The sequence below is a fragment of the Bufo gargarizans genome, unplaced genomic scaffold (assembly GCF_014858855.1).
Source record: "Bufo gargarizans isolate SCDJY-AF-19 unplaced genomic scaffold, ASM1485885v1 original_scaffold_927_pilon, whole genome shotgun sequence".
Lineage (NCBI taxonomy): Eukaryota > Metazoa > Chordata > Amphibia > Anura > Bufonidae > Bufo > Bufo gargarizans.
The window spans coordinates 153,274-167,952 of NW_025334760.1; the positions used below are offsets into that span (position 1 = coordinate 153,274).

At 52.9% G+C, this 14,679-nt stretch overlaps 1 protein-coding gene across 1 annotated transcript; it reads left to right on the forward strand.

Annotated features, from left to right (window-relative positions):
* The first annotated feature begins 11,160 nt into the window (after positions 1 to 11,160).
* LOC122924247 (natural cytotoxicity triggering receptor 3-like) lies at positions 11,161 to 13,769 on the forward strand. Its single transcript, XM_044275178.1, has 4 exons — positions 11,161 to 11,394; positions 11,549 to 11,644; positions 12,479 to 12,820; positions 13,744 to 13,769. Exons 1-4 carry the CDS (start codon positions 11,355 to 11,357, stop codon positions 13,767 to 13,769), a joined length of 504 nt encoding a protein of 167 aa, XP_044131113.1. The 5' UTR covers positions 11,161 to 11,354.
* Positions 13,770 to 14,679: the final 910 nt, after the last annotated feature.

Here is a 14,679-nt window from a genome sequence, read left to right on the forward strand (position 1 = left end):
TCAGGGACAAACCAGAGCAAACTGGGCTCTTGCATATGGCTGCACGGTTCAGGGACAAACCAGGGCAAACTGGGCTCCTGCATAAAGCTGCACGGTCCAGGGACAAAACAGGGCAAACTGGGCTCCTGCATGGGACTGCACAGATCAGGGACAAACCAGGGCAATATGGGCTTCTGTATAGGGTTGCACGTTTCATAGACAAACCAGGGCAAACTGGGCTCCTGCATAGGGCTGCACATTTCAGGGATAAACCAGGGCAAACTGGGCTCCTGCATAGGGCAACACAGTTCAGGGACAAACCAGTGCAAACTGGACTCCTGCATATGGCTGCACATTTCAGGGACAAACCAAAGCAAACTGGGCTTTTGCATAGGGCCACATGGATCAGGGACAAACCAGGGCAAACTGGTCTTCTGTATAGGGCTGCACGGTCCAGGGACAAACCAGGGCAAACTAGGCTCCTGCATAGGGCTGCACATTTCAGTGGCAAACTGGGTTCCTGCATAGGGCTGCACGGTTCATGGACAAGCCAGGGCAATACTGGGCTCCTGCATATGGCTACACAGTTCAGGGACAAACCAGGGCAAAGTAGGCTCCTGCATAGGGCCGCACTTTTCAGGGACAAACCAGAGCAAACTGAGCTCTTGCATAGGGCCACATGATTCAGGGACAAACCAGGGCAAACTGGGCTCCTGCATAGGGCTGCACGGTCCAGGGACAAAACAGGGCAAACTAGGCTCCTGCATACGGCTGCACATTTTAGGGACAAACCAGAGAAAACTGGGCTACTGCATAGGGCTGCATGATTCAGGGACAAACCAGGGAAAACTGGACTCCTGCATAGGACTGCACGGTTCAAGTACAAAACAAGGCAAACTGTGCTCCTGCATAGGGCTGCACGGTTCAGGAACAAATCAGGGTAAATATGGGCTCCTGCATAGGGCCGCACAGTTCAGGGAGAAACCAGGGCAAGCTGGGTTCCTGCATAGGGCTGCACTTTTCAGGGACAAACCAGGGCAAACTGAGCTCCTGCATAGGGCTGCACATTTCAGGGGCAAACTGGGCTCCTGCATAGGGCTGCACGGTTCAGGGACAAACTAGGGCAATATGGGCTTCTGTATAGGGCTGCACATTTCAGGGATAAACCAGGGCAAACTGGGCTCCTGCATAGGGCTGCACATTTCAGTGGCAAACTGTGTTCCTGCATAGGGCTGCACGGTTCAGGGACAAACCAGGGCAAACTGGGCTCCTGCATAGGGCTGCACATTTCAGGGATAAACCAGGGCAAACTGGGCTCCTGCATAGGGCTGCACATTTCAGTGGCAAACTGTGTTCCTGCATAGGGCTGCACGGTTCAGGGACAAACCAGGGCAAACTGGGCTCCTGCATAGGGCTGCACGGTTCATGGACAAACCAGGGCAATACTGGGCTCCTGCATATGGCTACACAGTTCAGGGACAAACCAGGGCACACTGGATTCCTGCATAGGGCTGCACGGTTCAGGGACAAACCAGGGCACACTGGGCTCCTGCATAGGGCTGCACGGTTCAGGGACAAACGAGTACAAACTTGGCTCCTGCATAGGGCTGCACGGTTCAGGGACAAACCAGGGCAAAATGGGCTCCTGCATAGGGCTGCATGTTTCAGGGACAAACCAGTGCAAACTGGGCTCCTGCATAGGGCCGCACATTTCAGGGACAAACTAGGGCAAACTGGGCTCCTGCATAGGGCCACATGGTTCAGGGACAAACCAGGGCAAACTGGTCTTCTGTATAGGGCTGCAAGGTCCCTAGACAAACCAGGGCAAACTGGGCTCCTGCATAGGGCTGCACATTTCAGGGACAAACCAGGGCAAACTGGGCTCCTGCATAGGGCTGCATGTTTTAGGGACAAACCAGGGCAAACTGGGCTCCTGCATAGGGCTGCATGTTTTAGGGACAAACCAGGGCAAACTGGGCTCCTGCATAGGGCTGCACGTTTTAGGGACAAACCAGGGCAAACTGGGCTCCTGCATAGGGCCACATGGTTCAGGGACAAACCAGGGCAAACTGGGCTCCTGCATAGGGCTGCATGTTTTAGGGACAAACCAGGGCAAACTGGGCTCCTGCATAGGGCCACATGTTTTAGGGACAAACCAGGGCAAACTGGGCTCCTGCATAGGGCCACATGTTTTAGGGACAAACCAGGGCAAACTGGGCTCCTGCATAGGGCCGCACATTTCAGGGACAAACCAGGGCAAACTGGGCTCCTGCATAGGGCCGCACATTTCAGGGACAAACCAGGGCAAACTGGGCTCCTGCATAGGGCTGCATGTTTTAGGGACAAACCTGTTCATATTACAAATAACAGGAAAAATGTGTTGTATTTAAAGAAAAATCAACTCAAAATATGATCATGCGATTGTTTTGGAATGACACCCGTGTTAAGCCACGCCCCCAAACCACACCCCTTATTGCCTGTCTATACTTTTATGGGAAAGGGGCGACCCAGTAATGTTGTATCACCTTTACATACCAGACCCTGAGGCGCTGGCGGGTCTCTCCTGGGTCTCTGCTCTTTCTGTGCAGGAAGCAGAAGTTTTCCGATTTCTATAAATACCGGTAGTCAGGAGCAGTGGCGTAGGGATCGCCATAGCAACCATAGCAGTGGCTATGGGGCCCTACGCCACTGGGGGCCCGTTCGGGCAGCCTTCTGTTGATTTTTTTTATTTTATTTTTATTTACACACACCACACACAGGCAGCCAGGCCCGAGCCGCGGACCACCCGCCCTCTACACTAGACTAGGTCCGCAGCTCGGGCCTGGCTGGGGAGAAGGAGTCAGGACTGGAGCAGGGCGCACGCAGGGCCGACACAGAGGCTGCGGAGGCTCCAGCCAGGCCTCTGAGTAAGAGCCGATGGTATATTCTAACCCCCAGGCCTCCTGGCTCGGCCGCTCCGCTGCTCTGGTCTCTGCTCAGTCGCTTGCCTGACTGGGTGGGAGCTCTGGAAGGGGTGGTGGGAGGCCCGATAGATATGTGGGGGGGGGGGGGGGCATGCATTTCTAGCTACGCCCCTGGTTAGGAGGGGGACGCTCCCTCTCCTTCCACCTTCAAATTTCAGTGCCTGCTTCCAGTACAGAGGGTGCTTCCAGTACAGAGGGTGCACCATCAGTGCCTGCTTCCAGTACAGAGGGTGCACCATCAGTGCCTGCTTCCAGTACAGAGGGTTCACCATCAGTGCCTGCTTCCAGTACAGAGGATGCACCATCAGTGCCTGCTTCCAGTACAGAGGGTGCCCCATCAGTGCCTGCTTCCAGTACAGAGGGTGCCCCATCAGTGCCTGCTTCCAGTACAGAGGGTGCACCATCAGTGCCTGCTTCCAGTACAGAGGGTGCACCATCAGTGCCTGCTTCCAGTACAGAGGGTGCACCATCAGTGCCTGCTTCCAGTACAGAGGGTGCACCATCAGTGCCTGCTTCCAGTACAGAGGGTGCAACATCAGTGCCTGCTTCCAGTACAGAGGGTGCCCCATCAGTGCCTGCTTCCAGTACAGAGGGTGCACCATCAGTGCCTGCTTCCAGTACAGAGGGTGCACCATCAGTGCCTGCTTCCAGTACAGAGGGTGCACCAGCAGTGCCTGCTTCTAGTACAGAGGGTGCACCATCAGTGCCTGCTTCCAGTACAGAGGGTGCACCATCAGTGCCTGCATCCAGTACAGAGGGTGCACCATCAGTGCCTGCTTCCAGTACAGAGGGTGCACCATCAGTGTCTGCTTCCAGTACAGAGGGTGCACCATCAGTGCCTGCTTCCAGTACAGAGGGTGCACCATCAGTGTCTGCTTCCAGTACAGAGGGTGCACCATCAGTGCCTGCTTCCAGTACAGAGGGTGCACCATCAGTGCCTGCTTCCAGTACAGAGGGTGCACCATCAGTGTCTGCTTCCAGTACAGAGGGTGCACCATCAGTGCCTGCTTCCAGTACAGAGGGTGCACCATCATTGCCTGCTACCAGTACAGAGGGTGCACCATCAGTGCCTGCTTCCAGTACAGAGGGTGCACCATCAGTGCCTGCTTCCAGTACAGAGGGTGCAACATCAGTGCCTGCTTCCAGTACAGAGGGTGCACCAGCAGTGCCTGCTTCTAGTACAGAGGGTGCACCATCAGTGCCTGCATCCAGTACAGAGGGTGCAACATCAGTGCCTGCTTCCAGTACAGAGGGTGCACCATCAGTGCCTGCTTCCAGTACAGAGGGTGCACCATCAGTACCTGCATCCAGTACAGAGGGTGCACCATCATTGCCTGCTACCAGTACAGAGGGTGCACCATCAGTGCCTGCTTCCAGTACAGAGGGTGCACCATCAGTGCCTGCTTCCAGTACAGAGGGTGCAACATCAGTGCCTGCTTCCAGTACAGAGGGTGCACCATCAGTGCCTGCTTCCAGTACAGAGGGTGCACCATCAGTGCCTGCATCCAGTACAGAGGGTGCACCATCATTGCCTGCTACCAGTACAGAGGGTGCACCATCAGTGCCTGCTTCCAGTACAGAGGGTGCACCATCAGTGCCTGCTTCCAGTACAGAGGGTGCACCATCAGTGCCTGCTTCCAGTACAGAGGGTGCACCAGCAGTGCCTGCTTCCAGTACAGCGGATGCACCAGCAGAGGCTGTTTCCAGTACAGAGGGTGCACCAGCAGAGGATGCTTCCAGTACAGAGGGTGCACCAGCAGTGCCTGCTTCCAGTACAGAGGGTGCACCATCAGTGTCTGCTTCCAGTACAGAGGGTGCACCATCAGTGCCTGCTTCCAGTACAGAGGGTGCACCATCAGTGCCTGCTTCCAGTACAGAGGGCGCACCATCAGTGCCTGCGTCCAGTACAGAGGGTGCACCATCAGTGCCTGCTTCCAGTATAGAGGGTGCACCAGCTGAGAATGCTTCCAGTACAGAGGGTGCACCAGCAGAGGATGCTTCCTGTACAGAGGGTGCACCATCAGTGCCTGCTTCCAGTACAGAGGGTGCACCAGCAGAGGCTGCTTCCAGTACAGAGGGTGCAAAAGCAGAGGCTGCTTCCAGTACAAAGGGTTCACCAGAAGATGCTACTTCCTGTACAGAGGGTGCACCAGCAGAGTCTACTTCCAATACAGAGGGTTCAAGAGCAGAGGCTGCTTCCAGTACAGAGGGTGCACGAGCAGAGGGTGCTTCCAGTACAGAGGGTGCACGAGCAGAGGGTGCTTCCAGTACAGAGGGAGCACCAGCAGAAGCTACTTCCTGTAAAACGGGAGCAGCAGTAGAAGCTACTTCCTGTACAGAGAGGGTGCACCAGCAAAAGCTACTTCCAGTACAGAGGGTGCACCAGCAGAGGGTGCTTCCAGTACAGAGGGTGCATCTTTAGAAGCTGCTTCCAGTTCAGAGGCTTTTTCCAGTACAGAGGGGGCATCAGCAGAGGCTGCTTCCTATACAGAGGCTGCACCAGCAGAGGCTGTTTCCAGTACAGAGGGTGCACCGGCAGAGGTTTCTTCCTATACAGAGGGTGCACCAGCAGAGGCTGCTTCCTATACAGAGGCTGCACAAGTAGAGGCTGCTTCCTATACAGAGGGTGCACCAGCAGAGGCTGCTTCCTATACAGAGGGTGCACCAGCAGAGGCTGCTTCCTATAGAAGGTGCACCAGCAGAGGCTGCTTCCTATACAGAGGCTGCTTCCTATAGAGGGTGCACCAGCAGAGGCTGCTTTCTATACAGAGGCTGCTTCCTATAGAGGGTGCACCAGCAGAGGCTGCTTCCTATACAGAGGGTGCACCAGCAGAGGCTGCTTTCTATACAGAGGCTGCTTCCTATAGAGGGTGCACCAGCAGAGGCTGCTTCCTATACAGAGGGTGCACCAGCAGAGGCTGCTTCCTATACAGAGGGTGCACCAGCAGAGGCTGTTTCCAGTATAGAGGGTGCACCAGCAGAGGCGGCTTCCTATACAGAGGGTGCATGTTTAGAAGCTGCTTCCAGTCCAGAGGGTGCACCAGCAGAGGCTGCTTCCTATACAGAGGGTGCACCAGCAGAGGCTGCTTCCTATACAGAGGGTGCACCAGCACAGGCTGTTTCCAGTATAGAGGGTGCACCATCAGTGCCTGCTTCCAGTACAGAGGGTGCACCAGCAGAGGCTGCTTCCTATACAGAGGGTGCATCTTTAGAAGCTGCTTCCAGTTCAGAGGGTGAACCAGCAGAGGCTGCTTCCTATACAGAGGGTGCACCAGCAGAGGCTGCTTCCTATACAGAGGGTGCACCAGCAGAGGCTGTTTCCAGTATAGAGGGTGCACCAGCAGAGGCTGCTTCCTATACAGAGGGTGCACCAGCAGAGGCTGTTTCCAGTATAGAGGGTGCACCAGCAGAGGCTGCTTCCTATACAGAGGGTGCACCAGCAGAGGCTGCTTCCTATACAGAGGGTGCATCTTTAGAAGCTGCTTCCAGTACAGAGGGTGCACCAGCAGAGGCTGCTTCCTATACAGAGGGTGCACCAGCAGAGGCTGCTTCCTATACAGAGGGTGCACCAGCAGAGGCTGTTTCCAGTATAGAGGGTGCACCAGCAGAGGCTGCTTCCTATACAGAGGGTGCACCAGCAGAGGCTGTTTCCAGTATAGAGGGTGCACCAGCAGAGGCTGCTTCCTATACCGAGGGTGCACCAGCAGAGGCTGCTTCCTATACAGAGGGTGCACCAGCAGAGGCTGTTTCCAGTATAGAGGGTGCACCAGCAGAGGCTGCTTCCTATACAGAGGGTGCACCAGCAGAGGCTGCTTCCTATACAGTGGGTGAATCTTTAGAAGCTGCTTCCAGTTCAGAGGGTGCACCAGCAGAGGCTGCTTCCTATACAGAGGGTGCACCAGCAGAGGCTGCTTCCTATACAGAGGGTGCACCAGCAGAGGCTGCTTCCTATACAGAGGTTGCATGTTTAGAAGCTGCTTCCAGTTCAGAGGCTGCACCAGCAGAGGCTACTTCCTATACAGAGGGTGCACCAGCAGAGGCTGCTTCCAGTTCAGAGGGTGCATGTTTAGAAGCTGCTTCCAGTACAGAGGGTGCACCATCAGTGCCTGCTTCCAGTACAGAGGGTGCACCATCAGTGCCTGCTTCCAGTACAGAGGGTGCACCATCAGTGCCTGCTTCCAGTACAGAGGGTGCAACATCAGTGCCTGCTTCCAGTACAGAGGGTGCCCCATCAGTGCCTGCTTCCAGTACAGAGGGTGCACCATCAGTGCCTGCTTCCAGTACAGAGGGTGCACCATCAGTGCCTGCTTCCAGTACAGAGGGTGCAACATCAGTGCCTGCTTCCAGTACAGAGGGTGCACCATCAGTGCCTGCTTCCAGTACAGAGGGTGCACCATCAGTGCCTGCTTCCAGTACAGAGGGTGCACCATCAGTGCCTGCTTCCAGTACAGAGGGTGCACCATCAGTGCCTGCTTCCAGTACAGAGGGTGCAACATCAGTGCCTGCTTCCAGTACAGAGGGTGCACCAGCAGTGCCTGCTTCTAGTACAGAGGGTGCACCATCAGTGCCTGCTTCCAGTACAGAGGGTGCACCATCAGTGCCTGCATCCAGTACAGAGGGTGCACCATCAGTGCCTGCTTCCAGTACAGAGGGTGCACCATCAGTGTCTGCTTCCAGTACAGAGGGTGCACCATCAGTGCCTGCTTCCAGTACAGAGGGTGCACCATCAGTGTCTGCTTCCAGTACAGAGGGTGCACCATCAGTGCCTGCTTCCAGTACAGAGGGTGCACCATCAGTGCCTGCTTCCAGTACAGAGGGTGCACCATCAGTGTCTGCTTCCAGTACAGAGGGTGCACCATCAGTGCCTGCTTCCAGTACAGAGGGTGCACCATCATTGCCTGCTACCAGTACAGAGGGTGCACCATCAGTGCCTGCTTCCAGTACAGAGGGTGCACCATCAGTGCCTGCTTCCAGTACAGAGGGTGCAACATCAGTGCCTGCTTCCAGTACAGAGGGTGCACCAGCAGTGCCTGCTTCTAGTACAGAGGGTGCACCATCAGTGCCTGCATCCAGTACAGAGGGTGCAACATCAGTGCCTGCTTCCAGTACAGAGGGTGCACCATCAGTGCCTGCTTCCAGTACAGAGGGTGCACCATCAGTACCTGCATCCAGTACAGAGGGTGCACCATCATTGCCTGCTACCAGTACAGAGGGTGCACCATCAGTGCCTGCTTCCAGTACAGAGGGTGCACCATCAGTGCCTGCTTCCAGTACAGAGGGTGCAACATCAGTGCCTGCTTCCAGTACAGAGGGTGCACCATCAGTGCCTGCTTCCAGTACAGAGGGTGCACCATCAGTGCCTGCATCCAGTACAGAGGGTGCACCATCATTGCCTGCTACCAGTACAGAGGGTGCACCATCAGTGCCTGCTTCCAGTACAGAGGGTGCACCATCAGTGCCTGCTTCCAGTACAGAGGGTGCACCATCAGTGCCTGCTTCCAGTACAGAGGGTGCACCAGCAGTGCCTGCTTCCAGTACAGCGGATGCACCAGCAGAGGCTGTTTCCAGTACAGAGGGTGCACCAGCAGAGGATGCTTCCAGTACAGAGGGTGCACCAGCAGTGCCTGCTTCCAGTACAGAGGGTGCACCATCAGTGTCTGCTTCCAGTACAGAGGGTGCACCATCAGTGCCTGCTTCCAGTACAGAGGGTGCACCATCAGTGCCTGCTTCCAGTACAGAGGGCGCACCATCAGTGCCTGCGTCCAGTACAGAGGGTGCACCATCAGTGCCTGCTTCCAGTATAGAGGGTGCACCAGCTGAGAATGCTTCCAGTACAGAGGGTGCACCAGCAGAGGATGCTTCCTGTACAGAGGGTGCACCATCAGTGCCTGCTTCCAGTACAGAGGGTGCACCAGCAGAGGCTGCTTCCAGTACAGAGGGTGCAAAAGCAGAGGCTGCTTCCAGTACAAAGGGTTCACCAGAAGATGCTACTTCCTGTACAGAGGGTGCACCAGCAGAGTCTACTTCCAATACAGAGGGTTCAAGAGCAGAGGCTGCTTCCAGTACAGAGGGTGCACGAGCAGAGGGTGCTTCCAGTACAGAGGGTGCACGAGCAGAGGGTGCTTCCAGTACAGAGGGAGCACCAGCAGAAGCTACTTCCTGTAAAACGGGAGCAGCAGTAGAAGCTACTTCCTGTACAGAGAGGGTGCACCAGCAAAAGCTACTTCCAGTACAGAGGGTGCACCAGCAGAGGTTGCTTCCAGTACAGAGGGTGCATCTTTAGAAGCTGCTTCCAGTTCAGAGGCTTTTTCCAGTACAGAGGGGGCATCAGCAGAGGCTGCTTCCTATACAGAGGCTGCACCAGCAGAGGCTGTTTCCAGTACAGAGGGTGCACCGGCAGAGGTTTCTTCCTATACAGAGGGTGCACCAGCAGAGGCTGCTTCCTATACAGAGGCTGCACAAGTAGAGGCTGCTTCCTATACAGAGGGTGCACCAGCAGAGGCTGCTTCCTATACAGAGGCTGCTTCCTATAGAAGGTGCACCAGCAGAGGCTGCTTCCTATACAGAGGCTGCTTCCTATAGAGGGTGCACCAGCAGAGGCTGCTTTCTATACAGAGGCTGCTTCCTATAGAGGGTGCACCAGCAGAGGCTGCTTCCTATACAGAGGGTGCACCAGCAGAGGCTGCTTCCTATACAGAGGGTGCACCAGCAGAGGCTGTTTCCAGTATAGAGGGTGCACCAGCAGAGGCGGCTTCCTATACAGAGGGTGCATGTTTAGAAGCTGCTTCCAGTCCAGAGGGTGCACCAGCAGAGGCTGCTTCCTATACAGAGGGTGCACCAGCAGAGGCTGCTTCCTATACAGAGGGTGCACCAGCACAGGCTGTTTCCAGTATAGAGGGTGCACCATCAGTGCCTGCTTCCAGTACAGAGGGTGCACCAGCAGAGGCTGCTTCCTATACAGAGGGTGCATCTTTAGAAGCTGCTTCCAGTTCAGAGGGTGTACCAGCAGAGGCTGCTTCCTATACAGAGGGTGCACCAGCAGAGGCTGCTTCCTATACAGAGGGTGCACCAGCAGAGGCTGTTTCCAGTATAGAGGGTGCACCAGCAGAGGCTGCTTCCTATACAGAGGGTGCACCAGCAGAGGCTGTTTCCAGTATAGAGGGTGCACCAGCAGAGGCTGCTTCCTATACAGAGGGTGCACCAGCAGAGGCTGCTTCCTATACAGAGGGTGCATCTTTAGAAGCTGCTTCCAGTACAGAGGGTGCACCAGCAGAGGCTGCTTCCTATACAGAGGGTGCACCAGCAGAGGCTGCTTCCTATACAGAGGGTGCACCAGCAGAGGCTGTTTCCAGTATAGAGGGTGCACCAGCAGAGGCTGCTTCCTATACAGAGGGTGCACCAGCAGAGGCTGTTTCCAGTATAGAGGGTGCACCAGCAGAGGCTGCTTCCTATACCGAGGGTGCACCAGCAGAGGCTGCTTCCTATACAGAGGGTGCACCAGCAGAGGCTGTTTCCAGTATAGAGGGTGCACCAGCAGAGGCTGCTTCCTATACAGAGGGTGCACCAGCAGAGGCTGCTTCCTATACAGTGGGTGAATCTTTAGAAGCTGCTTCCAGTTCAGAGGGTGCACCAGCAGAGGCTGCTTCCTATACAGAGGGTGCACCAGCAGAGGCTGCTTCCTATACAGAGGGTGCACCAGCAGAGGCTGCTTCCTATACAGAGGTTGCATGTTTAGAAGCTGCTTCCAGTTCAGAGGCTGCACCAGCAGAGGCTACTTCCTATACAGAGGGTGCACCAGCAGAGGCTGCTTCCAGTTCAGAGGGTGCATGTTTAGAAGCTGCTTCCAGTTCAGAGGCTGCATCAGCAGAGGCTGCTTCCTATACAGAGGGTGCACCAGCAGAGGCTGCTCTCTATACAGAGGGTGCACCAGCAGAGGCTGCTTCTTATACAGAGGGTGCACCAGCAGAGGCTGCTTCCTATACAGAGGGTGCATCTTTAGAAGCTGCTTCCAGTTCAGAGGCTGCACCAGCAGAGGCTGCTTCCTATACAGAGGGTGCACCAGCAGAGGCTGCTCTCTATACAGAGGGTGCACCAGCAGAGGCTGCTTCCTGTACAGAGGGTGCACCAGCATTGGCTGCTTCCTATACAGAGTGTGCACTAGCACAGAGGCTACTTCCTATAGAGGGTGCACCAGCAGAGGCTGCTTCCTATACAGAGGGTGCACCAGCAGAGGCTGCTTCCTATACAGAGGGTGCACCAGCATTGGCTGCTTCCTATACAGAGTGTGCACTAGCACAGAGGCTACTTCCTATAGAGGGTGCACCAGCAGAGGCTGTTTCCATTACAGAGGGTGAATCTTTAGAAGCTGCTTCCAGTTCAGAGGCTGCACCAGCAGAGGCTCAGCGCACAGCCATGGCACACAAGCTGGTGCTTATCCTGGGAGCTCTGGAGGGTGAGCATGTCTGTAGATGCGGTCAGAGGCCATTACTTCTAGGACCCAGAGGGATTTTCTTCTGCACTCAGCAGATTCAGAGGATTCTTTCCTTCCTTTTCTCTCTGCTAATGATCTGAATTCAGAATCTAACGTGTGATGTCTCGTATCTCAGGAGTCCTCTCCCAGGAGACCCAGAAGCGGGAGCTACATACCAACCCGGGCAGCCATGTCAACTTACCGTATGCCAGGACCCTGCTCAATGGGACAAGTGAGAGATGATATCTATCTATCTCCTATCTATTCATCTATCTATCTCCTATCTGTCTGTCTGTCTCATGTCTGTCTGACCTCAGCCGTGTTAGCCCCCCCCATATCAAAATTTTTGAACAAAACCTATGCAATTGGTTAGATCAGGTTGGATCAATTGTTGTTTGCGTTAGATCTCACACAGAAGTAGAGATATTAACAGTTATTTGCAGGGGGGCTAACCCATCATCATCATTAAATAGGGGTCTAGCCCCCCCTGACGTAATACCAAATATCCATAATGTCTCTGTAATTATATGAGATCTAACATTGACACCACTTGATCTTACCGGATCTAACGAAGGCCTATTACTCTGCATCAAATTTTACCTGAAATTTGCATGTGGGGGGGCTAGCCCCCCCCCCTCATTAATCACTTAATTAGTCTGTAATTATGTGAGATCTAACAAAACAACTAGTTGATCATAACGGATCTAACAAATATCTTCCAGAATAGCTAATTGTTTGGTTAATTTTTTGATAGGGGGGGGGGGGGGAGGCTGATGACGGGTTAGCCCCCCTGCAAATAACTGCTAATATCTCTACTTCTGTGTGAGATCTAACGCAAACAATTGATCCAACCTGATCTAACAAAGATCTAACCAACTGCATAGGTTTTGTTCAAAAATTTTGATATGGGGGGGGGGGCTAACACGGCTGAGGTGTCTGTCTGTCTCATGTCTGTCTGTCTCATGTCTGTCTGTCTGTCTCATATCTGTCTGTCTGTCTCATGTCTGTCTGTCTGTCTCATGTCTCCCAGTTTGCACACTCTTTATATCAGAGTTTCCCTCCGCAGAGATCCAGGTGTACCAGACCCCTGAGGTCCATGCCACCCCGGGGAGCAATGTCACCTTACCGTGTACCTACAATGTCTCTGGAGTAGAGGAGGCAACTATCGGGTCCTTCACGTGGTACAGACACCTGGTGAAGACTGGGCTGGAGGTGTCTGACAGTAATAAGGACTTCACCGGTCGGATCTCCAGAGCAGATCCAGAACAATTCATCAGTAACAGAGATGCCCATATCACCATACACAACGTGCTTGATACAGACGCTGGCAGTTATTTCTGTGCAGTCAGTTTTCTAGAAGGTGGAAGATTATCTGGATCTGGAGCCGGGACCCTGCTCAATGTGACAGGTGAGCAACAACCATCATCCATCTCGATAGAAAGTATATTGTGATATCATAGGGGATACGCTCTATAGATGATAATTGATGATGTCATAGTGAATACACTCTATAGACGATGTCTCATAATGTCATAGTGGATATGCTCTATAGACGATGTATCATGATGTCATAGTGGATACAATGTATAGACGATGTCTCATAATGTCATAGTGGATACGCTCTATAGACGATGTATCATGATGTCATAGTGGATACGCTCTATAGACGATGTCTCATAATGTCATAGTGGATACGCTCTATAGACGATGTATCATAATGTCATAGTGGATATGCTCTATAGACGATGTTTTATGATGTCATAGTGGAAACGCTCTATAGATGATGTCTCATAATGTCATAGTGGATATGCTCTATAGACGATGTCTCATAATGTCATAGTGGATACGCTCTATAGACGATGTTTTATGATGTCATAGTGGATACGCTCTATAGACGATGTATCATAATGTCATAGTGGATACGCTCTATACGCTCTATAGACGAAGTATCATGATGTCATAGTGGATACACTGTATAGATGATGTCTCATAATGTCATATTGGATTCAATGTATAGATGATGTCTCATAATGTCATAGTGGACAGGCTCTATAGACGATGTTTCATGATGTCATAGTGTATGCCCTGTACAGTGCTCCAGACAAAAAAAAAAAATGACCAGGAGCCATTGGCTCCTAAACTAAAAAATGTAGGAGCCAAATTTTAAATGCATATAATAAAAATAAAAATAAGACTTTGAGAAGATGAGACGCAGGTCACAGTAGAGAGAAAACAGCACCACATGCCTCTAACATCCAGGGACATCTTCTGGGGGACAAGGTGACTAAAAATGGCGAATTGCGTGGTTTACAGTTTTTTTTTCTGTTACAGCCTTCACAGAGCGGAAATATTTTTAAATATTTTAATAGCTCACACTTTTTGGGACGTGGCGATATGTAATATGTTAATTCTTTATTGTTTGTAAATTTTATATGTAAAACTGGAGAGGGGGCCATTTAAACTTTTAGTATTTTGGTGTTCTTTTAAATTTTTTAACTTTTTATTTAATATCCATTTCTTCCCTTAGGGACTAGAACCTGGATCTTTTCATCCCTTGTGCTATTCACCCTGATAGATTTTTATCAGGGTGAATAGGATCTCACACATCTCCCTGCTGCCCTGTGCTCTGTACACACAGCAGCAGGGAGATTACCATGGCAGTCAGGGCTTCAGTAGTGTCTGATAGAGCTCTATCAGGGTGAATAGGACCTCACGCTCTCCCTGCTGTCCTGTGCATAGTGCACACAGCAGCAGGGAGGTTACCATGGCAGTCAGGACTTCAGTAGAGTCTGATAGATCTCTATCAGGGTGAATAGGACCTCACACTCTCCCTGCTGTCCTGTGCATAGTACACACAGCAGCAGGGAGGTTAGCATGGCAGTCATGGCTTTAGTAGAGTCTGATAGAGCTCTATCAGGGTGAATAGGACCTCACACTCTCCCTGCTGCCCTGTGCATAGTGCACACAGCAGCAGGGAGGTTACTATGGCAGCCAGGGCTTCAGTAGAGTCTGATAGATCTCTATCCGGGTGAATAGGACCTTACAATCTCCCTGCTGTCCTGTGCATAGTACACACAGCACCAGGGAGGTTACCATGGCAGTCAGGGCTTCACTAGTGTCTGATAGAGCTCTATCAGGGTGAATAGGACCTCACACTCTCCCTGCTGCCCTGGGCTCTGTGCACACAGCAGCAGGGATGTTACCATGGCAGCCAGGGCTTCAGTAGAGTCTGATAGAGAACTATCAGGGTGAATAGGACCTCATACT